Here is a 23,819-nt window from a genome sequence, read left to right on the forward strand (position 1 = left end):
CACTAATCCACGCCTCCCTGACTCTCAGCTGAGCGGGCTGGAGCATCACGGAATAATGGATAATCCGGTGTCCAGTCCGTCAATAGGATGAAAATGGGTTCAAATAACCAACTTCCATCCTCCTGCCAGAGCGGGGCATAAACATTGATGCCGACGGCAGCAGGGGACCGGAGCATTGTATTGTTTTGCCCAACAAGAGATTCGCCACTACATCGGGATCTCCACTAATGGCAGTGGTCGGGGGAAAATTCCCCCCATCATCTCCAACAGCACAGCATTCCTTTAGTACTGCACTAGAGCGGCAGCCTTGAATTTTGGGCTCAAGTTCTGGAGTGGGATTTGGATCCAGAATTTTGTGATATAAGTTAGCACAGCCTCAAGTTGGGCAGCACGGTGGCGCAGTGAGTAGCACTGTTACCTCACGGCGCTGAGGTCCCAGGTTCGATCCCGGTTCTGGATCACTGTCCATGTGGAGTTTGCACATTCTCCCCGTGTTTGCATGGGTATCGCCCCCACAACCCAAAGAATTGACCATGCTAAATTGCCCCATAATTGGAAAAAATGAATTGGATAATCTAAATTTATTTTAAAAAAGCACAGCCTCAAGATTAACAGCTGGGATTTTCAGCATCTGTTATGGCTTCCATATATAGACCATAAAAGCAGTTAAACAATGTCAATAAATCCATAGAGTCCCACAGTGCAGAAGGAGGCCATTCAGCCCATCAAGTCTGCGCTGATCGTCCAAAAGAGACCCTACCAAGGCCCACCCTCCGCCCTGTTCCCGCAACCCCGCGCATTGATCTTGGTCACTCCACCTAACCTGCACATCATTGGACTCAAAGAAATAACTGTGTCTCCTACCCAAATTTCTATACATGTCGATACTTATGGATACAGAATAAAGTGCCTTTCGGTGTGGTGTATATCCATTGAAAAAAGCATGCAAATCACAAGTGATGCAGGTCACTGTGGTAAACATTACAAAAAATGTTTCCATCATGAAAGATTTCCCAGTTCAGTTATGTGTGCACCCATAGAGGGAGGAGATTAGGCTTAATCAGATGTGACTATAGCTTATGGTTTCTTTTTGCTTGATGAAATGATTGAAAGTCCTTCATTAGTGTTTGATTTGTTCGGGTACGAACTTTGCAGACACTTGGAGCTTGATTGTTGATGAAATTACAGGATTTGTGTCTTTTGATTTGTTTTCATGACTACTTTGGAAAATTTACCGTGGTAAATTTGGGACAAGGATTGGAAGAATCGAAGAACAGGGTGAAAACAGTTGGCTTTTGTTGTTTCATCGGAAATACTTTCTTCTGTGGGTCATGTACAAAAGTACACTTTCCAGGCCACAATCAATTGCTAATCCCTTCCAAACAGCAATGTGTGTGTACCCACGCCACCACCAACTTGTGAAGGGCAATTAAGAATTTTTCCTTTAAAAGCTGTGAACATGATGGAGTTGATTAAGTTCTCTCTGTACAGTTCAAACTCTGGCTTATAGACACATTGGTGCAGAACCACAAGAGAAAACCATTCTGCACATGGTGCTGCTGAGAGCTTTTGATTTCCCAAGTTCCGCAAGTACATGGCTGCCTGAGGAAAGATTTGGACAATTAGCCCAAAGATTGTAACCTAAATTAAAAGGAGATTGGATTAGTATAGGAAAAGGAAGAATATAAAGGGATATGAGAGGAAGAACCGTATTAGGGTAGAACATTCCCATTCAAGTGCCCAACGCTGGACCATAGAACCCACTGGAAAATATCTCGTTAGATTTTCTTTTACATCTCCAGTTTAATTTCAAATATAGAAAACGCAAGCTCAATTTAGAACCCCTGATATTTCACTAATGCCCCCCCCCCCCCCCCCCACCATACATGTTCAAGACCAAACTGTTAAATTCACTCACATTCTTAAGGAACATTGTTTTGTATAGCCATTTGCAGTAAGTCGTTTCATGTTTATTAATAATATTAATAATAATAATCCTTATTATTGTCACAAGTAGGCTTTCAGTAACACTGTGAGATACCCTCAATTACGACACAGGAGAGATTGGTAATTCAAAGGCTTTAATCATCAGACAACTGAACAGCAGCCGAGAAGTGTGCTCACCACATGCTGCCGATTGAGCCTCATTTATATACCGTTTCCTGGTGATGGAGCCAGAGGCGGAGTCCCCCAGGGTTCCAAGCCCGGTCTTAAAGGGCCAATGTATTAAAGGTAAGGTACCGTTATAGCAGCTACTGATACCATTCATCGCATTCACCCCCTGTTTAAAAAAAACATATAGTCCATCGGGGGTGAAGTGGAGTTATAAGTTCAGTCTTGTGGGTGGTCTGACCGTCCGTTCTGACCTTCTCCGCTCCGGTGGTGGTGCCGTGGATACGGTCGGTTTCGATGGTGGTATATCCGGGAGCACGGTTGACTGACGCCTTGGAGCGGGGGGGCATCCGGGGTGACTAGGATGATCGGTGCCGGCGCCTGCTGGGGGGCGGGGGGGGGGGGGGCGCTGTCGGGGTCGGCAGTCGGTGAAGGGAGGGGAGCATCGGTAGGGGGGGGGGGGGTCGGTGGGGAAACCGGCGGGGTCGGTGGGCGAGCCAGCGGGTGCCAGATCTCGCAGGGAGACGGTATCCTGCCTGCCGTCGGGGTGCTCCACGTAGGCATATTGAGGGTCCGCGTGTAGCAGTTGGACCCTCTCGGCTATTGGATCTGTTTTATGGCTCTTCCGGGTTCTGCTCCCCGGTCGAATTTCGCTAAGCCCGCGCGCCAAAGTTAGCGACGGCTCATGCATATGATGACGTCAGCCGCGCATGCGCGGATTGGACGACTCCAACCCGCACTTGCGCGGATGACGTCATCCGCGCATATGCATCAGGCCCGCGCATGCACGGTCCGTAATGCCCCTCAGCCGCCCCGCGGACTTATCCTGCGGGGCGGCGGAGGGAGAAAGAGTGCGCGGGAATCGGACCCGCTGCCCGCGATCGGTGCCCACCAATCGCGGGCCCATGCCACCCTTGGCACGGCCGTGGTGCGGCCGTGCCAATCGGTGGCATGGTTGTGCAGAACGGCACTTTGCGGCCGTTTTCACGAACTGGTATAGCAGGTGTATTAAAAATCGTGAAAACGGCCGTAAAGGCCTTGGAAATCGGCCCATCGGCCAGGGGAGAATCGCTGCTCGCCGTAAAAAAACGGCGAGCAGTGATTTGTGTTGGGGGGCAGGCATGGGGGGGGGGGGGGGGAGAATAGCGGGAGGGCGTTGGACCAGCGTCGCCATAAAAATTTGCGCCGCCCGCTATTCTCCACCCTGTCGTGAGTGCGGAGAATCGCGCCCGAGTAGTTTTAAGCAAGTTGAATGCTACTAATGAATGGCTTAAAAAAATGATGCATCCTACTGTCACTGTAGGTTTAATTGGTTGTATGTAGTTTACAAATGGTGACTGAGAATGGAAGTGCCTTAGCCTGCAACATAAGGGATGGGGGGGAGAATACCTTGGTATGTGGGGACATGAGGAACTTACCTGTTAAGAAGTACCCTCATGCAGCCGACAGTTCACAACACCTCTGAGCTGGTATGAACCCTGAATCACTGACAAGCTGGCTCGACTCCATGAAAATTGCGGAGTGCTAGGAGCCGGCCAAGTCTGGGGTACAGGGGGTGCGTGTGTGAACAATAAGCTTTCACCTTTAAAAGGCAATCCTCAAAACCAGCAACATTGGGAATGGGTGTCAAGATTCCCAGAATCTGGATTCTACTGCCCTTTGGAAAGGACTCCCAACTCATCCTGACTCTGGTTGAAAATCCAAGCCTTTCTAGACAGCTAAGTACCTTTGAAGTGTGGTCACTGTTGAAATGTATGGAAGGTGGCAGACAATTTGAGGTCAGCCAGCTCTGACAATTAGCATTATGATACTGATCAGATAAATTGTCTGTGTGATGCTGATTGATGACTAAATATTGGCCAGGGCACTGCAGATAGCTATCTTGCCAAAGAATCATTTACATCCACCTGAGAAGGTAAAAAGAGCCTTGGTTTAATTTTTAATCCAAAATACATCAGGATGGATTCCCCATTTGGGAGACTTCTCCTGCCGGAACTAAATTGCTTCGGGTCTGTGCTGTCACTAGGAGGGGTGCCCAGAAGGAATTCCCTCTCCTTTGCCATGCACATTTATGCATGGCGGGGAACACAAGCAATTATGTTCTGAATCCTGCTATCAGGCCGCCATTTGAGTAGGTAGCCTGATACCGAGGTCCGGTGGATGGCTCCCCTCCACCCCACAAAGCATATCGACCTAGGAGTAAGTGCTTTCACTTTCTCTTTTTCTCAGCAGGAAGCACTTAACTGCTTTTAATGTGGTCAGGATCTGTCAATCATAGCTAGATGTTTATAAACAGGGTCAAAGCAGGGTATTCAAGATGCAGTCAAGCATGAAGGGAAATTAAAATAAACAACTCAGTCACCTGGCTGTCTGGAAGCTATTACCCTGTGAATTACAGCCAACTAAAATCTATTTCTATTTGAAAGTGAAAAGATGCCTTCCAGATCAATGGGAGAAGGTTTAAAGCCTTGTGGTGTGTTTTGGCTTTCAATGAAGAAACAGCTGTTGCTTTCTACACATTTGTCAGAGGCAGCAGGTGTAAGGGATAGGTGAGTGAAAAAGCACTGTTTCTGCATCGACTGCTCTTTAGTTTCCAGACCGGGGTGACTGATGGGGGGAGGGGGGTCTCTGATATGGGGGAGTTCTCTGATATGGGGGTTTCTCGTGGGGGGGGGGTCCAATGGTGATTCTGGGGCGGGCAGAAATTGCTGTGTAGTGGGACTTTGCACTTTGGGGCACCTACGTCAAATACTTACCTCATTGGTCCACCGAATCAGGACCACACTGGCAAACACTTGCACTAATCCACGCCTCCCTGACTCAGCTGAGCGGGCTGGAGCATCACGGAATAATGGATAATCCGGTGTCCAGTCCGTCAATAGGATGAAAATGGGTTCAAATAACCAACTTCCATCCTCCTGCCAGAGCGGGGCATAAACATTGATGCCGACGGCAGCAGGGGACCGGAGCATTGTATTGTTTTGCCCAACAAGAGATTCGCCACTACATCGGGATCTCCACTAATGGCAGCGGTCGGGGGAAAACTCCCCCCATCATCTCCAACAGCACAGCATTCCTTTAGTACTGCACTAGAGCGGCAGCCTTGAATTTTGGGCTCAAGTTCTGGAGTGGGATTTGGATCCAGAATTTTGTGATATAAGTTAGCACAGCCTCAAGTTGGGCAGCACGGTGGCGCAGTGAGTAGCACTGTTACCTCACGGCGCTGAGGTCCCAGGTTCGATCCCGGTTCTGGATCACTGTCCATGTGGAGTTTGCACATTCTCCCCGTGTTTGCATGGGTATCGCCCCCACAACCCAAAGAATTGACCATGCTAAATTGCCCCTGAATTGGAAAAAATGAATTGGATAATCTAAATTTATTTTTAAAAAGCACAGCCTCAAGATTAACATCTGGGATTTTCAGCATCTGTTATGGCTTCCATATATAGACCATAAAAGCAGTTAAACAATGTCAATAAATCCATAGAGTCCCACAGTGCAGAAGGAGGCCATTCAGCCCATCAAGTCTGCGTTGATCGTCCAAAAGAGACCCTACCAAGGCCCACCCTCCGCCCTGTTCCCGCAACCCCGCGCATTGATCTTGGTCACTCCACCTAACCTGCACATCATTGGACTCAAAGAAATAACTGTGTCTCCTACCCAAATTTCTATACATGTCGATACTTATGGATACAGAATAAAGTGCCTTTCGGTGTGGTGTATATCCATTGAAAAAAGCATGCAAATCGCAAGTGATGCAGGTCACTGTGGTAAACATTACAAAAAATGTTTCCATCATGAAAGATTTCCCAGTTCAGTTATGTGTGCACCCATACAGGGATGAGATTAGGCTTAATCAGATGTGACTATTGCTTATGGTTTCTTTTTGCTTGATGAAAGTGTTTGATTTGTTCGGGTACGAACTTTGCAGACACTTGGAGCTTGATTGTTGATGAAATTACAGGATTTGTGTCTTTTGATTTGTTTTCATGACTACTTTGGGAAATTTACCGTGGTAAATTGGGGACAAGGATTGGAAGAATCGAAGAACAGGGTGAAAACAGTTGGCTTTTGTTGTTTCATCGGAAATACTTTCTTCTGTGGGTCATGTACAAAAGTACACTTTCCAGGCCACAATCAATTGCTAATCCCTTCCAAACAGCAATGTGTGTGTACCCACGCCACCACCAACTTGTGAAGGGCAATTAAGAATTTTTCCTTTAAAAGCTGTGAACATGATGGAGTTGATTAAGTTCTCTCTGTACAGTTCAAACTCTGGCTTACAGACACATTGGTGCAGAACCACAAGAGAAAACCATTCTGCACATGGTGCTGCTGAGAGCTTTTGATTTCCCAAGTTCCGCAAGTACATGGCTGCCTGAGGAAAGATTTGGACAATTAGCCCAAAGATTGTAACCTAAATTAAAAGGAGATTGGATTAGTATAGGAAAAGGAAGAATATAAAGGGATAAGAGAGGAAGAACCGTATTAGGGTAGAACATTCCCATTCAAGTGCCCAACGCTGGACCATAGAACCCACTGGAAAATATCTCGTTAGATTTTCTTTTACATCTCCAGTTTAATTTCAAATATAGAAAACGCAAGCTCAATTTAGAACCCCTGATATTTCACTAATGCCCCCCCCCCCCCCATACATGTTCAAGACCAAACTGTTAAATTCACTCATATTCTTAAGGAACATTGTTTTGTATAGCCATTTGCAGTAAGTCGTTTCATGTTTATTAATAATAATAATAATCATTATTGTCACAAGTAGGCTTTCAGTTACACTGTGAGATACCCTCAATTACAACACAGGAGAGCAAATTGGTAATTCAAAGGCTTTAATCATCAGAGAACTGAACAGCAGCCGAGAGGTGTGCTCACCACATGCTGCCGATTGAGCCTCATCTTATATACCGTTTCCTGGGGGGGGGGAGCCAGAGGTGGAGTCCCCCAGGGTTCCAAGCCCGGTCTTAAAGGGCCAATGTATTAAAGGTAAGGTACCGTTACAGCAGCTACTGATACCATTCATCACATTCACCCCCTGTTTAAAAAAACACATAGTCCGTCAGGGGTGAAGTGGGGTTATAAGTTCAGTCTTGTGGGTGGTCTGGCCGTCCGTGCTGACCTTCTCCGCTCCGGTGGTGGTGCCGTAGATACGGTCGGTTTCGATGGTGGTATATCCGGGAGCACGGTTGACTGAGCCTTTGCCCGCCTTGGAGCGGGGGGGCATCCGGGGTGACTAGGATGATCGGTGCCGGCGCCTGCTGGGGGGCAGGGGGCGCTATGGGGGGGGGCGCTGTCGGGGTCGGCAGTCCGTGCGGGGAGGAGAGCGTCGGTAGGGGGGGGGGGGTCGGTGGGGAAACCGGCGGGGTCGGTGGGCGAGCCGGCGGGTGCCAGATCTCGCAGGGAGACGGTATCCTGCCTGCCGTCGGGGTGCTCGACGTAGGCATATTGATGGTCCGTGTGTAGCAGTTGGACCCTCTCGGCTATTGGATCTGTTTTATGGCTCTTCACATGTCTCCGGAGTAGGACTGGTCCCGGAGTCGTCAGCCAACGTGGAAGCAAGACCCCAGAGGTGGACTTCTATGTCTGGATGGATAAAGCTCACCATGCTCCCGGAGTCGAATAGGCAGTGTGTCGTGGCCGTTGATTTGTACCCGCATCATTGAGTTCCGCAGGTGCTTCGGCCGCGATTGATCGAGCGTGATCGCTCCTAGTTGCAGGTAGTCAGAGTCCTCGGTTAAGTCGGACTCACAAAATGGCTGCCTGGAATCACAAAATGGCCTCCGCCGTTGGTCGCACATGTCGGGGTTCGAAGATGGCCGCCGGCAGGATGGCCGCTCCCATGACTCGCACGAGGTCGATGACGTGTCGGAAGTGGGTGTGTCCAGCCGCCGCGCGGCCACGTTGCGGGGCCTGTGAGGCCGGGAGCTTGATTTCTGGGCCTGGTGAGGATTTTGTTTGTGGCCTTTGGGCCCAGCCAGGCAGACTTTAACGAAGTGCCCCTTCTTCCCACAGTTGTTGCAGATTGCGGAGCGGGCCGGGCAACGTTGACGTGGGTGCTGGCCTTGCCCACAGAAATAGCATGGGGAACCCCCGGAGTGAGCGGATCACCGCGCGGCGCAGGCCTGTAGCGTGGCCGAGTCTGGAGAGGAGCGAGAGTGGTTTGCAAGGTCCGCAGAGTATGTACGGAGGTTACGGTGGGCCGTTTCTAGAGAAGAGGCGAGCATTACCGTACCTTGGAGATCCTTTGCCCCGTCTTCTAGGAGCCGCTGCCGGATGTACGAGGACCTGATACCGGACACGAAAGCATCGGGAATATGCAAGTTCATGTGGGCTTCTGCCGTCACTGCTTTATGATTGCAGTTCCTCGCAAGCACAGTGAGTCTCACCACGTACTCGTCCAGAGTTTCCCCGGAACGCTGGCTGAAGGTTGAGAGCAAATGTCTGGCGTGTACCTCGTTAATCGGCTTCACAAAGCGTTTCTCCAGTATCTTGACCGCAGTTCCGTATGTCGCAGCGTTCTCGATCACAGAGGAGAGTGGGTGGCCCACCCGGGCATGTAGTAATCTCAGCTTGCGAGTGCCGTCGACATCAGTCGCTGAGGAGTCAAGATAGTCCTCAAAGCACCGGAGACAATATTTAAAAATTTCCGGGGCTTCCGGCGACCGAGCGTCCAGGTTGAGTTTCGCCGGCTTTAGAGCGCTGTCCATCTTGATGCGTCTGATGATTAAATTGAGATACCCTCAATTACGACATAGGAGAGAAGATTGGTAATTCAAAGGCTTTAATCATCAGAGAACTGAACAGCAGCCGAGAAGTGTGCTCACCACATGCTGCCGAGTGAGCCTCATTTTATATACCATTTCCTGGGGGCGGAGCCAGAGGTGGAGTCCCCCAGGGTACTAAGCCCGGTCTTAAAGGGCCAATGTATTAAAGGTAAGGTACCGTTACAGCAGCTACTGATACCATTCATCACACACTGCAATGAAGTTACTGTGAAAATCCCCTAGTCACCACGTTCCAGCACCTGTTCCGGTACACAGAGAGAATTCAGAAAGTCCAATTCACCTAACAAGCACACGTTTCGGGTCTTGTGGGAGGAAACTGAAGCACACGGAGGAAACCCTCGCAGACACGGGGAGAACTTGCAGACTCGGCACAGACAGTGACCCAAGCCGAGAATTGAACCCAAGTTCCCAGCGCTGTGAAGGTAACCACTTGTCAGCTGAAACAATATTTTACTATTTAGCTTCTCAAAAACTTAAATAGCCTCTTTTACATCCTCAGAACCTTCGCTATTCTAGTAGGAAAAAAAATCAAACTTTCTCCTAACATTTTTTCAAAACCTCCCAACCTTGGTGTCTTTCTGAGTTAATGAGTCCAAGCAGCTTCTTTAATATGGGGCATCGACAGTTACATGTAGTACTGTAAACTGGAATCAATCTATGTACGAATTTAACACTTGCGCTTTTAACCGGCACCATCATAAATAGATTCTCCTCAATTAACAATTCAATTTTTTTTCACCAAAATATTTTTTCACCAAAATATTAATTCCTGCAGACTATCTCAGTAGGGCTTGGGACAATTCTGGGACCTAAGTACTTATCAGCCCCAACTCTATGCAATACTGGGGGCAAGGTCCAATGTGGGTTGTGATAGCCTGTGGCTTGATTTCTCAAACTCTGTTTCTCAAACTTATTTGTTTATGGGTGATGATTAGTCCATCAAATGTACTCACTATAACAAGAATAATTTGCACTCATCAAAGTTCTCAACTGTCATATTTAATCCATTAAGGAAAGCAAATGATCACAAAGACAATGATCTACCTTAGTGATACATAGAGCTGGATTTTGGCCATCTGGACCACATGTGACTGAGCAAAGACTCCAGAACATTACAATTTACATTATTTCGATCCAGTGACATGCCATAGTTCACATTTCTTTGCTCCAAGTCTACATCTGATCCTCTGTCCCTACCACTTACATAATTTCAAGCCCTAATTTTTACAACATAATTGTCCAACTGGGGATGAAAGAGAACATTGTTTCAACACCATCAAAGTTAGAAGCAAATTAAAAACTGTGGTACCCTCTTGGAAATGCAACTTTTCTGAGTGGATACCTGTATTCTAACATGTTACAGCACATTGGGCCACTGGCATGTCTCACCGTTGAGTGAATACACAAAGACATTAACAATCCATTGTTCCTGCTGTCATAAAATCTACCGAAAATCTGCAAACACTCACTTATGTTGACATAAACACAAACAATTTTATGTACTCTTTCGAAAGTCTGTGATGAGGAGCATGTATCTTGGAGGTAATTTAGAGGCTCCTAGTGGAAAGCCTTTATTGCTTGAAGTATATATTGGGATGTGGGTACACAGTATGCAGAACCTGCTGGCTATTAAAACGAAGATCGGAATACTGTGAAGTACAAAGCCAAGTTCCTTACAAGCATTTCTATGGGAGAGGTCTGATAGGTGCAACTTTGTAAAGTTATCGTCTCTCATCCATATACATGTATCACTTTCAAAAAGTCAGGATTTCTTTGAATGCATTTTTCTCAATACTTGCTCCATTACGTGTGTAACACTCTCACTGGATATTTTAGTGAAACAAAGATGCAAGTTGCATGCAATGAAAAGTTGAATTAGGATGAATAGGGTCATTAGTATTGAATGAGCTTGGGATCCAATTAATTCGAACACATGAGTTTACAATGTTTTACAATTGAACATAAGAGTGTATGGTGTTCAGAAATCAAAATTAATCAGTTGATTTAGCAGTTCTGTTAAATCTCTTGGACCATGCCTTTAATCACTTCCCTTAGATTTTCTACTAATCCTTAGCGTCCATTCTCGATTTAGCAAACTGCAGAGCTTAGTATGTAAAAAGCAAGCCGTGATTGTTTAATATTTACTTGAGACTCCTACTCTGACACACTGCTATATCAAAACAACAATATAAAATACATAATTTATATATCTTCCATGAATCAAGGAAATATATCAAAGCTCCCCATATTTAATACATGCATCGCAAGGATTGCTATTTACACGGTTTGCATAGATATTGTTTTCTCGTGCGCAGTGTGCTTTAAATATATTCTAATTCTGGACCAAGTATTCAGTTAAAAAATCCGTATTCAACTTCCATGCAAATAGAAAGTTATACTTGATGTTAAGGGGTTACCAGGAGGTGAACAGCTTCACAAAGTAGCCATTTTTCTTTTCTCTGCATGCAAATGTGTTTATGAAGGCTTCCTTTCCTTGGTGTACCTTGTTAATCTGTACGCTTGCTCTGCAGCAATGTATCATCCTACTTCACAGTGGCCAGAGGAATTCTTACTAACACTTTCAGAATGAATAAGTACTTTGTTTTTGTCTAAAACTCCTCCCACAAACCTGACTCAGTCTAAACTTCATGCCATGGTTGGCCCATCTAAACCAGTCTAACTGGAAAATCACAAATCAGCTGTGGACTTCTCGGAACCTGAGCTCTGCCAGTTAAGTAGAGGTTTGTCCATTTCTGACGGAGAAAAGTTGCCCAAAGGGGAAATACTTTTAAATGTAAAATTATCCCTTTTTATATCTCAGTGATTATACAGAGCTGGATTTTGGCCATTGAGGCAGGTAATACGAGAGGAAGGTTTCCTGATACGCCAGACCACCTCTGTAGAAAGTTTTTTTTAATATAAATTTAGAATACCCAATTCATTTTTCCAATTAAGGGGCAATTTAGTGAGGCCAATCCACCTACTCTGCACATCTTTGGGTTGTGGGGGCGAAACCCACGCAAACACGGGGAGAATGTGTAAACTCCACACAGACAGTGACCCAGAGCCGGGATTCGAACCTGGGACCTCGGCGCCGTGAGGCAACAGGGCTAACCCACTGCGCCACCGTGCTGCCCTACCTCTGTAGAAAGTTAACCATAAAATTTTCACCCTGCGAAGATGAGTTGGGGATAGGTTTGGGTCCGCCAGCCTCGGAAGCAGATGCCCGGAGGACACGGGACAGACGAGCACCAAGGTGGGCTGGTTAGAAAGCTCATTTTGGTTCTCTGGGACTTCATCCCAGTGTTTTTTAAAAGAGGATTTGTGACTACCTAGCCCTCACCAAACCAATTCACTCCCCATAGTCCCAAAAGCCCAAAAGATGTAGAAGAGAAGTAGGCCATTCGGCCCATCGAATCTGCTCTGCCATTCAGTGGGATCATAATTGCTCCGATAAAATCCTCAACACCCCTTTCCCGCCTTATCCTCATAACCATTGATCTCCTTACTGATTAAAAATCTGTCTCTCTCAGCCTTGAACATGTTTAATGATCCAACTTCCAAAGTCCTCTGACGTAAAGAATTTCACAGATTCACTCTGAGAGAAGAAATGTCTCCTCATCTCTGTCTTAAATGATCGACTCTTCACTCTGAGATTATGCCCTCTAGTTCTAGACTCTCCTACAAGAGGAAACAACTTCTACCCTCTGCCCTCTGTGCCAACACAATGCCCCGCCTACCCATTGGTTCGTCATACCCCTCATGCCAAATTATTTCTAATTTATATCCCATCCACCCTCCATACACCCCATAATAAATCAATGTATTCATCCAATATCCATCATGAATTATGTAGAGATGACAAAAAACACATAAAATATATATATAGGAGCTCTCACAATACAGACTTGATATCAAAAAAGTTCCCACTTACGAAAGCATCAAATCTTTTAAATCTGAAGCTGTTAATCTCTTAATCTCTTATAGGAAACAAACAAATACCTGTTTCTACCCCTAATCCATTAATAGCCTCATATAACTGTCAAACAAACTATGAATTCAGATCCCCCTGGTAAGATAACTGTAACTTTTGAAACTCAGCCAAGCATTCATAATGGCTAGCCCTTAGGGAAATGTCAACAATAGACTCCACTGAAACTGCTGAAATAGAAGGCTGTCAATCAAAGGAGTCCAGCAGAGGTTTTTTTAAGACAATCACTGATAGATACAGCCAGTTTCCTTTACAGTTTAAAGAGTAGGGAGTTTTAAAAACTTCATATTTTGACAGTTAAATTGATCTTTAAGAGTATTTGTGCCTGCTCCATCAATTCATGACTCACAGTGTGGGTTAAGAACCTTGGCAACAGCCACAAAGGGCTGTTTAAATTCAGAATGAGGTTCAAATGGCAATGCTGAGTCGGAGATTCCATCTTGCTTGATTCACACCCGGCCACTTTCCCCTGCCGGCAAAAACAGGAATTGGGAAGCTGAATTCCCATATGTGGGTCCCACCCTAATTTTTAAAGGTACGCGGACTCTTCTTGGCAATGTGAGAATCCAACACATAGGTTTTTAGGCATGAGACATTGGCCCATCTAGCCTACCTTTTCAGACCACCCATTAGTTTTCTTACCATACTCTAATGGCCTTGTAGACTCTTAGTTAAAAAGGAATAAATCAATTGGTTTAAATGCTATAAGGATTATATGCGCTGCCTCCACTGCTGGCAATCTGTTCTACATCTCTATCACATTTGTTCCTTACATTTCCTTAATTTTGAACTGCGCTTTCTAACTCTCAAACCCTTTCCAATAATTTACTGAATCTTTAACAATTTCCTCCTCTCTTCTCCAGAGAGCAAAATTTAACACTGGGTAACAAGTAACTGCTGAACTAGCATCTGTGGTTCCTCATTAAAGTCACCTAAGACCATAAGACATAGGAGCAGAATTAGGCCACTTAGCCCATCGAGTCTGCTCTGCCATTCAATCATGGCTGATATTTTCTCATCCCCATTCTCCTGCCTTCTCCCCATAACCTCTGATCCCTGTATTAATCAAGAATCTATCTATCTACCTGCTGCAAAGTACTCCAAAAGCATTGCAAAAACCAGGCCCTCAAGATGTTCAGATAAAAGATACTTTCAGTGTTGTCGCAAAATCGTGTACTTTTGAATTTTTCTTTGAAAATTCAGTCTTTCAGATGGTCGATCTGCGTGAAAGGTCGAGGAATCTCTCCTGCTCCTGGATGCTCTGTTTCAATTCTTGTTTCTCTTTTTGTTACCAATTCCCACTATAACTGCTCTTTTTAAGATATCTTGAATTCTAATTTTTCTTTCATTCATTCACAGGTATGGGCATTGCAAGCAAGGCCATTGTTTCTATTAATCATCCCTAGTACCCTCAAGAAGGTGGTGGTGAGCCACTTTCCTGAACTGCTGGAGTCCACCTAGTAGTGCTTTAAGGTAGGGTGTCCACGGATCTTGATCCAGCAGTGATGAAGCAACATAGACGTATTTTCAAGTCAGGATGATGTGCAACTTGGAGGGGACCTTTGATATGGTGGTCTTCACATGCTTTGCTGCCCTTGGTCTTTTAAGTGGTAGGGGTTGCGAGTTTCAGAGGAGCTTACATAGTTCTTACATAGAATTTACAGTGCAGAAGGAGGCCATTCGGCCCATCGAGTCTGCACCGGCTCTTGGAAAGAGCACCCTACCCAAGGTCAACACCTCCACCCTATCCTCATAACCCAGTAACCCCACCTAACACTAAGGGCAATTTTGGACACTAAGGGCAATTTATCATGGCCAATACACCTAACCTGCACATCTTTGGACTGTGGGAGGAAACCGGAGCACCTGGAGGAAACCCACGCACACACGGGGAGGATGTGCAGACTCCGCACAGACAGTGACCCAAGCCGGAATCGAACCTGGGACCCTGGAGCTGTGAAGCAATTATGCTATCCACAATGCTACCATTCTGTCAAAGGAAGACTTGACAGGTTGCTACCACGCCCCGGCTCTGGGTCACTGTCCATGTGGAGTTTGCACATTCACCCCGTGTTTGCGTGGGTTTCGTCCTCACAACCCAAAGATGTGCAGGGTAGGTGGATTGGCCACGCTAAATTGCCCCTTAATTGGAAAAAAATAATTGGGTACTCTAAATTTATTTTAAAAATAATGTTGCTGCCACGCATCATGTAGATGGCACACACAGCTGCCACAGTATGCTGGCGATGGAGTGCGTGATAGGGGCAGCACGATGGCATAGTGGTCAGCACTGCTGCCTCACAGCTCCAAGGGCCCGGATTCAATTCCGGCATCAGGTGACTGTGTGGAGATTGCACTTTCTCCCCGTGTCTGTGTGGGTTTCCTCCAAGTGCTCCTATTTCCTCCCACAGTCCAAGGATGTGCAGGGTAAGTAGATTGGCCATGGTAAATTGGCCTTAGTGTCCAAAAGGCTAGGTGGGGGTTACTGGGTTACAGGGATAGGGTGGAGGCCAAGGACCAGTGCGGCATCGATGGACCGAATGGCTTCCTTCTCCACTGTAAATTCTAAATTCTATGATTAAGTTGACAAATGGGGTACCAATCAAGGGGGACGCTTTGTCCTTGGTGACATTGCGCCTCTTGAACGTTATTGGAGCTGCACACATCTTGAAGATTAGAGAATATGCAAACATAACGTAATAGGAGAAGCATAGGCCATTTGGCCCCTCCAGCCTGCTCTGTCATTTGATAAGATCATGGCTGATCTGTTTATGTTTCAAGTTCTACATTCCCATCTAGACGCAATAAACTTTTATCCCCTTACTAAACAACAATCTAGCTACCTCCACCTTAAAAATATTCAAGGGACCTGCGTCCAATGCCTTCTGGGAGTTCCCAAGCCGCGCAACCCTCTGAGGCTCCATCACATTCCTGACTTGTGCCCTGCAGGTGGTGGACAGGATCTTACTGACCACAGAAATGCCAACATCTGACCTGCTCTTCCAGCCATTGCATTAATGTAACTGACCCAGCTAAGTTTTTGGCCAATGCTGACATCCGGATGTTTATGCTGATAAGGGATTGGACAATAGTAATGTTGCTGAATATCTAGTGGGGGTGGTTAGACTTGCCCTTGTGTGAGGGAGTCACTGTCTGCTGCTTGTGAGGTGCAAATGATAGTTGCCTTCAGCCGTGACTTGATAGCACAAGAAGTGAATCAAATCGCCTGAAGGCTGGCTTCTCTGATGCCGAGGACCTCAGGACGAGGCAGCGATAGATAATCCTCTCAACATTTGTGGCTGAAGATGATCGCAAGTGTTTTAACTTGTCTTACAACAGTAATTTCCAGCTGTAGAATGTCTAAATCTCCACGCTGTAATTCGGCAAAATACCTTACTTGAAGAACATAGAACATACAGTGCAGAAGGAGGCCATTCGGCCCATCAAGTCTGCACCCACTCAAGCCCTCACCTCCACCCTATCCCCGTAACCCAATAACCCCTCCTGACTCTTTTTGGTCACTAAGGGCAATTTATCATGGCCAATCCACCTAACCTGCACATCTTTGGACTGTGGGAGGAAACCGGAGCACCCGGAGGAAACCCACGCAGACACGGGGAGAAAGTGCAGACTCCACACAGTGACCCAGCAGGGAATCGAACCTGGGACCCTGGTGCTGTGAAGCCACAGTGCTATCCGCTTGTGCTACCGTGCTGCCCCAAAGAAAATAAGTTTTGAAAAATAAAAATCAACAAGCAGCACCAAGAACTGTTTTGCCAACAACTGGTCTCAGGAAGGAGAGCTCCCAACAGTTAGTTCATCTTTAATAAATGCTCAGATAGCAGCAAACTGATTTAAATGCAAATCTTCTCTGCTCACTCACGGAATATGTGCAGCCTGGCACACGCTTCGCTCCTCCACAGCTTTTCATGAGGCGACATGAACATGAAAAGGTAAAATATTTTACACTCTCTTACCCGGATTGGTAATGTCATGACAAGTTAGTATCAGCCATTCCCTGCATCCACATTTGACACTTGATATCTGCTTCTGTAACGAAGTAGAGTTGTCTGGACTGACAATTCTCCAAATATCCTTTACTGTCCTTGTTCTAACACTGCTCTCTTTATTATTTTAAAATGAGAAGGATGTAGATTGCAGAATATAAACAGGGTACAATTGTTCAAGTGAATCGAACAAAATGTGCTGCTCAGAACAAAGCTTCCGGTTTCAGGCTTATTCCTTTGTGTAATATACTGAAGAGTTAAATACACAAGTGCTGTGCATTGACAATACTGCAGTCTCATTAATACGACACACTTGAAAGTAGCAACTAAAGCGTCATTACAGCAAAACATCTGATGATAATTATCATTTAAATAGCCCCTTCAGAAGAGAAATTTTACCTCCTTCACTCTGGTTTGACTCAGTCACTTTGAATGATGCTGAAGAATCTACTTCTGATGAGGTTCTGCGTGGTCGACCATTAGCCATGTTGGGCTTCACTTCAGCTGGAGAACACTTTGCTGCCTCTGCTGCCTCTAGTAAACGTCTAGGCTCCAGTGGCCCTTTCTCTACTTTAGGAGGTCAAACAGGATACATGCCGGCTGGCTCTCATGGAGATCATCAATGAGAGTCCAGCACCTTTTATGTTTGAATGAGCAAACAGTTTAATGTGCTTAGGATCACCCTTGGTGGCTTCTGTCTAGCGAAGCACTCCAAACACTGCCTTTATACACACAAACTCCAACTGACTTGAATCCACAAACAAGGTGATAGCAACAATGTTAAATCCTATTGTACATTTTTTCACATGTTCCTTCCCCACAGCACCCTGCCCAAAGTAATTTGATCGGCTTCAAATTGTAAAAGCTCTTTTATTGTTTAAATAACCCTTCGAGTGCCGAACACCATTTTGAAGAAATTATATTTTATTTTAATTGCTATTAATTTCCCCTCTCAATAGTTTTCCTCGGGGCACAAATATGCAGATTTCCAGTAGAAGATAACATAATCTAAAGCCGCTCACATCATACCCACCATAATTGTTGGTCCATGTCACTCAGTCACTGTTGGGCAATTGGGAAAGTTGTCTTTACCCTCAAGAAGAGGGAGCCGATGTCTCGTTTTCCCATCTTTCCAGCTTTCTGTTGGTCTTCCGCTTTGTTCCGGGTAGTAATTGACACAGGCTAATGATTAAGGGCGGGATTTAACGGCCGTTCACGCTGACAGGAAATTCCGGTCCCACGCCGGCCCAAGGGTTTCCCGGCGGTGATGAGGGGTGATGTCAACAGGAAATCCCATTGACAATGGCAGGACTGGTAGATCCCGCTGGCGGGGCGCCTCTGCCACCGAAAAACACGTTGTGGGCTGGTGGGAACATCTCACCCCAAAGGCACTTCCAATGGCCACGCTGCACCAGAAAAGCATCTTGCTGCTGCGCAGCATGGCCAATACAAGCCAGGAGACGTTGCAAGTAAATGCTGCCCATTGTGGGCAGGATCACTTTTGGCAAATCTGTATATCAGAACACGACAGTTAGCCTCACTCTAACGTGCAGATTTCCAAGGTACCTGAGGCTTTGAGATTCATCCCGTTCACCGCGGAGACCTCGGGCGAGTGCTGTTCAGCACTGGGCACGACAAATGGGGACCAGACAAAAACAGCACTCGTGGGGGTCGCCCAGGGGATTGGAGGCCCCCCGATGCATGCCCTTTGGACAGGGTGGTGCCCTGGCACTGCTGATGCCACGTGGGCACCATTGCAGTGCCAGCCTGGCACCTTGACAATGCCACCTGGGTGTCAGCCTGGCACTGCCCAGGTACCAAGCTTGCGATTTTTGCACATGCACAATCTGGCTGGTGGTGCCCTGCGTGGACGTTGGGGGTTCAGGGGACACTCCCATCGTGCGTGTGGGCTGGGGGGAGGCAGTGATCACTTTGGGAGCCTCAGAGATCATGACGCCATTTAAAAATGGCATCCCGATGTCTCGCTACACTGCGGGGTTTGGGTTGTGAAGCTCCCCACTGCACAAAATGGGGCTATGTGTAGCCTCGACTGCGTGTTCCCAGTTAAGGCCCCTTATACAATGCGAGTCACGTTGAATAGCCATGTGTTATTTGGCACTGTGAGCACCGAGAGAGACGTAGCTAAACGCACTCACTATGGGACTTTGTTCCCATTTGGTTGAATCGAGCCATACATTTCTCCCTCTCTCAATTTCATGAACTTCCTGATATGCCAATCCTCATGGATAAGTGCATCTGACGTTCCTGCCAGTTAATCGCAATTCATTGAACGTTACCTCATTCTATAGTAGCCCACTGGGAGAAATTCTGGGACGGTCGGTGGGACAAGTTTCTCCGCTAGTTGACCAGCCTCAGCAGACTCCAAAAAATGAAATGCAGCAAAAATACTCAAAGGCAAATGATTTGAATATTCAAAAATGCAAAAGGTAGGTGTACAATTATTCACTAGCACGAGGGTAACAAGGAAAAGCCAGATCATTAAGCAGGGTCTTACTATTGCATGGGGCTCAAGTCATAATTAGATGTGCATTATTGGCCTGGCTTTGATTCTCAGAACTTCACGATTGTTTGCTCTGAACTCCCGCTGCCATAACAATAAATACTGTGGCATGTTGGGAGAAGGATCGTAGCTCTGCCTGAAAATCTTTTTGGTGGGCAGGGACGATGGGTAGAATTTTCCAAAATTTGTCAGGTGTCAGGTTTGGGCAGCATGGTGGCACAGTGGATAGCACTAGTGCCTCACATTTCAAGGGACCCGAGTTCAATTCTGACCTAGGGCGACTGTGTGAGTTTGTAAGCTCCCCCAGAATCTGTGTGGGTTTCCTCCGGCTGCTCCGGTTTCCTGCCACAGTCCACAGATATGCAGGTGAGGTGGTAAATTGTCCCTTGGTTTCCAACCCTTAAGTATGGTTACGGATAAGGGGATAAGGCAAAGGAGTGGGCCTAAGTGGGGTGCCCTTTTGGAAAGTCAGTGCAGAACTCGATGGGCCGAATGGCCTCCTTCATTGCCGGGATTCTATCATTCAGATTGAAAACCAGCATGTATCTCTCCACAAATCCAGCCTAGTTTTCACTCCAGATTTTCAGAATCTCGGTGCACAGAAAATCGAGGGTCGTGGTTTGCGCCATCACTGGTTCAGGGCGCCATCTTTAAAGGGTGCCTCAATCTGTGTTTCATAAACTCCAGCCCACAGTGCCACAGACACGAAGGACACTCCACAAGCATCGGGGAAGGGGAGGGGGCCCAGCACACATATAGCTGCAGACTCTCCCCCTCACAGGCATCGGAGCACTCCCCTTCCACCCCAACACATAAGGGAACCCCCCCCCCAAGGAGGCTCCCAGAGGGCCGCAGTGCCAGGGCAGATTGCTCACTACCCGGAAGCTATACTTACCTGTGTGCCCCTTGGCGTGATTATCACAATCAGTTTTTGTTTCTGGAAACCAGTAGTGATTCGCCCGTATGACGTCTCCCTGGCTGGGTGGGATGACACGTCAAGGACGGATGTAGTGGCATTAGGCTTGTTAATTATATTATAATTTATTATAATCTATGCAATCCAGGCTCATGCTCTTCTTGGGCGTGAGCCTGATGGCATCATCAGGTGAAGGGTGAAGGAATTCTCCGTTTCTGAGACTAAGGGTTGGATTCTCTGATTTTGAGGCTATGCCTGGAGCATGGGCTGGATTCTCCGTTCCGCCGCACCACATTTCTGGTTCAGCACACTGGCGGGATGCTCCGTTTCGCCGACTGGTCAATTGTGTTTCCCACTGTGGGGCAACCTCATGCAGTCAGGAAACCCCCAAGCTACTGGCAAAATGGAGCAGCCTGACAGCGGAACTTCCAGCCCCATCTGTACAGTCTTATGACTAAAACGCCGGCGCCATCCCGGCACCGATGCTCCGCCCGGTGATGGGGCTAACAGCCACGCCACGTAAAGCCGGCTTTATCTGCAGATACGGACAGAGAATTGCCGGGTCCGAGGCTGCGCATGCGCACGATGGCAGCTTGCAATGGTCACGCCGTACAACATGGCACTGGCCGCATGTGGACCCAGCCTGCCAAATAGTGCCCCCTTGTAACCCCCCCCCCCACTCAACCCCTCACCACTCCCCACCAGTCCCTCCAGGACACAGTCCGCAGCCGCCACGCGAGGTCACCGAAAACTGAGACCACGCCCCCCTCGCCGTCAGGAAGTCAGCCCATCGGGGCTGGAACTTCGGGAAGGGCCTTCAGGTGATGTCCTGAGGCCGTCCCAGCGGCGTGTGGTGTACTCACCGAAAACGCTGTTTAGGAGGGGGTGGAGCATCTGAATCATGACACCGCCACTGATTTCGGCGTCAAAACGGATTCTCCGGCCAATCGCCAAATGCAATTTTGGTATCAGCAATCGGAGAATCCCGCCCAATGTGTTTACGCTGGCGCAGAATTCGTGAGGTTCCACGATAGTAAAACGGGTGCCGCACCTTGACCAACTCCGCTACTGTTAAGGGCTAGCACCGGCGCCACCAGGAACACAATTGATTCCAATTAGAAATGGTGCCAGATTCGCCAGTTTCACGATTGACACTCAGGAGACTGACAAGCTGCAGCCGCACATACATACTGCACTCCCCACACACAGCATCCCAGCCAACAAGAAGACTGCAAGACGCACGGCTCTAAGATTCACCGGCTCTGAGCTGGAAACCCACCTAGATGCGGTGGAGGATAGGCGGATGTACCCCGGCCCGGGAAGGAGGCTGCCATCTGCCGACATTCGCCTTGCCTGGGCGCAGGTGGCAGAGACGGTGAGCGCCGTGGGAAACATGACCGGCCAGCAGTACCGACAAAAACTGCATGACCTCCTCAGCGTGGCCAGCGTGAGTAGGCCGCACTGTGCCCTTGGCACTAACTCCCATCCCACATGCTTGAAACGCCCCCCCACCCGGAGCGCGGCCGAACCTCCACCCTACACTACATGCCGGCACCTTTACTGGCCGCCATGGCCAGGTGCCCTGGCCACTGAGTCCACCAGCTACCCACCCCCTGGGCTGCATGCGTCGGACTGTCTAATGCTGTAGGTTTCTGTTTCCCCACTTGCCGCCCCTCAGGAGAAGGTCACCCACAACCGCTGGTAGTGGGAGAAGCCAGGAGGGGGACCGCCAGACCTGCGGCCTCTCTTCGTGGGAGAGCAGAGAGCACTGGATACGGTCGGCAACATGGAAGAAAAGGAGGTCGCCGGGGTGGAGTTTGGATGAAGGAGTGAGACACTGCTGAGTTGCGGTTCCACATGACACATATATCAACCACCCCACCCAACTCCACCCCCACACACGCTTATATCCCACCACCCTCACCACCCCGCACCCACACGCTGACCCCTAGAACTCCCCGGCCCGCAGTCTGAACATGCGTCTTGCAGGACCTGCTGGAGATGGGGCGGGTCCATCTGGTGTCCCTATCCAGCCCGGCCAGTGTCCGGCCCTGCAGCCCACAGTCACTCCTCTCTGTGTCCTACCTCCTCTCCCTCATCAGCCATGTCGCCGGTTTCACAATTTTTAAAGGCACAAGTGAACCGTGCCATTGGGAACTCAGCCATTGGAGATGGAGCATCGCTGGGGCTCCGGGGGATGTTGGGTCTGGCCTATGAACGATATGTAAGCGGTGTTCTCTGTACGTGCCTTCCGGAATGCATTGACGCAGCTGTCGAGGTGATGACGATTGCGATAAGAGGTCAAATCGGCGCCCGCCGCGATTTTGGCGTTGAAACCAATTCTCCACCCAATTGTGTTCCGCGATTTCGGTATCAGCCAACGGAGAATCCTGCTCATTACCATTTGCTCCCTCATCTAAATCATTGCCATATATTGTGAACAGCTGAGGTCCTGGCACCGATCCCTGAGGTACCCCACTAGTCACTGTCTGCTAATTGATAAAGACCCGTTCATTCCTACTCTTTGTTTCCTGGCTGCCAACCCGTTTTCTAATCTTCTCAATACACTACCCATAATCCCATGTGCTTTAATTTTACATCCTAATCTCTTTGTGGGACTTTGTTAAAAGGTTTCTGAAAGTCCAAATTAACCATATCCACTGGCTCGTCAACTCTACTAGCTACATCCTCCAAGAATTCCAGTAGATTTGTCAAGTATGATTTCCTCTTCATAAATCCATGCTGACTCTGCCCAATCCTGCCATTGTTTTCTGAGTGCTCTGCTCTAAAATTTGGATTCTAGAATTTTCCGCACTATTGACGTCATGTTTACTGGTCTATAATTCCCTGTTTTCTCTCTACCTGCCTTTTAAATAGTGGATTTACATTAGCTACACTCCAATCTGTAGAAACTGTCCCAGTGTATATTCAGTCCTGGAAGATTACCACCAATACATCCACTATTTCTAGAGCCCCTTCCTTAAGTACTCTGGGATGTTGAATATCAGACCCTGGGGCTTTATCAGCCTTTAATCCCATCAATTTCCCCAATACCATTTCTCTACTAATATTGATATTAATACTAATATTAATACCACTCCTCTCACTAAATCCTGATCCCCCCAACACTTCTGGTATCTTGGGCGGAGTTCTCCTCCCCCACGCCGAGTGGGAGAATCGCCGGAGCACGCACGAGTCCCGTCACGCTGCCCCGGCACGCGATTCTCCCAACCCCCCCCCCCCCAAACCAGCGCGGCGAGAATCATAGCTGGCCGCTATGAGAATCGCCGCTCGCCGTTTGCAAAAGGCGAGAGGCAATTCTCCAGCCCCAATGGGCCGAGCGGCCGCCCCAACCCGACAGGTTCCCGCCGGCGCCATCCACACCTGGTCGCTGCCGGCGGGAACTGCGCCGGAACGCTGGAGGGGGGGGGGGTTCCTGCACCGGGGGGGCCTCCGATGGGGTCTGGTCTGTCTC

General features: G+C 47.8%; 1 protein-coding gene across 8 annotated transcripts in view; it reads right to left on the bottom strand.

Moving 5' to 3' along the window:
• mpp2b (membrane protein, palmitoylated 2b (MAGUK p55 subfamily member 2)) overlaps window positions 1–23,819 on the bottom strand; it is a 721,652-nt gene that overhangs the window by 285,971 nt on the left and 411,862 nt on the right. Inside the window, exon 1 of one of the 8 annotated variants that reach the window (XM_038778698.1) lies at window positions 17,307–17,742. The exons of 5 other annotated variants lie outside the window; for them this stretch is intronic. In XM_038778698.1, the coding sequence (XP_038634626.1) occupies window positions 17,307–17,394 (88 nt within the window). In that variant the 5' untranslated portion in view covers window positions 17,395–17,742. Of the gene's footprint in view, window positions 1–11,412; window positions 11,432–16,877; window positions 17,108–17,306; window positions 17,743–23,819 lie in introns of those variants that run through there. 2 more of the 8 variants (XM_038778704.1, XM_038778707.1) reach the window with 2 other exon arrangements.

Source organism: Scyliorhinus canicula, chromosome 19 (genome assembly GCF_902713615.1).
Source record: "Scyliorhinus canicula chromosome 19, sScyCan1.1, whole genome shotgun sequence".
NCBI classification, from domain to species: domain Eukaryota; kingdom Metazoa; phylum Chordata; class Chondrichthyes; order Carcharhiniformes; family Scyliorhinidae; genus Scyliorhinus; species Scyliorhinus canicula.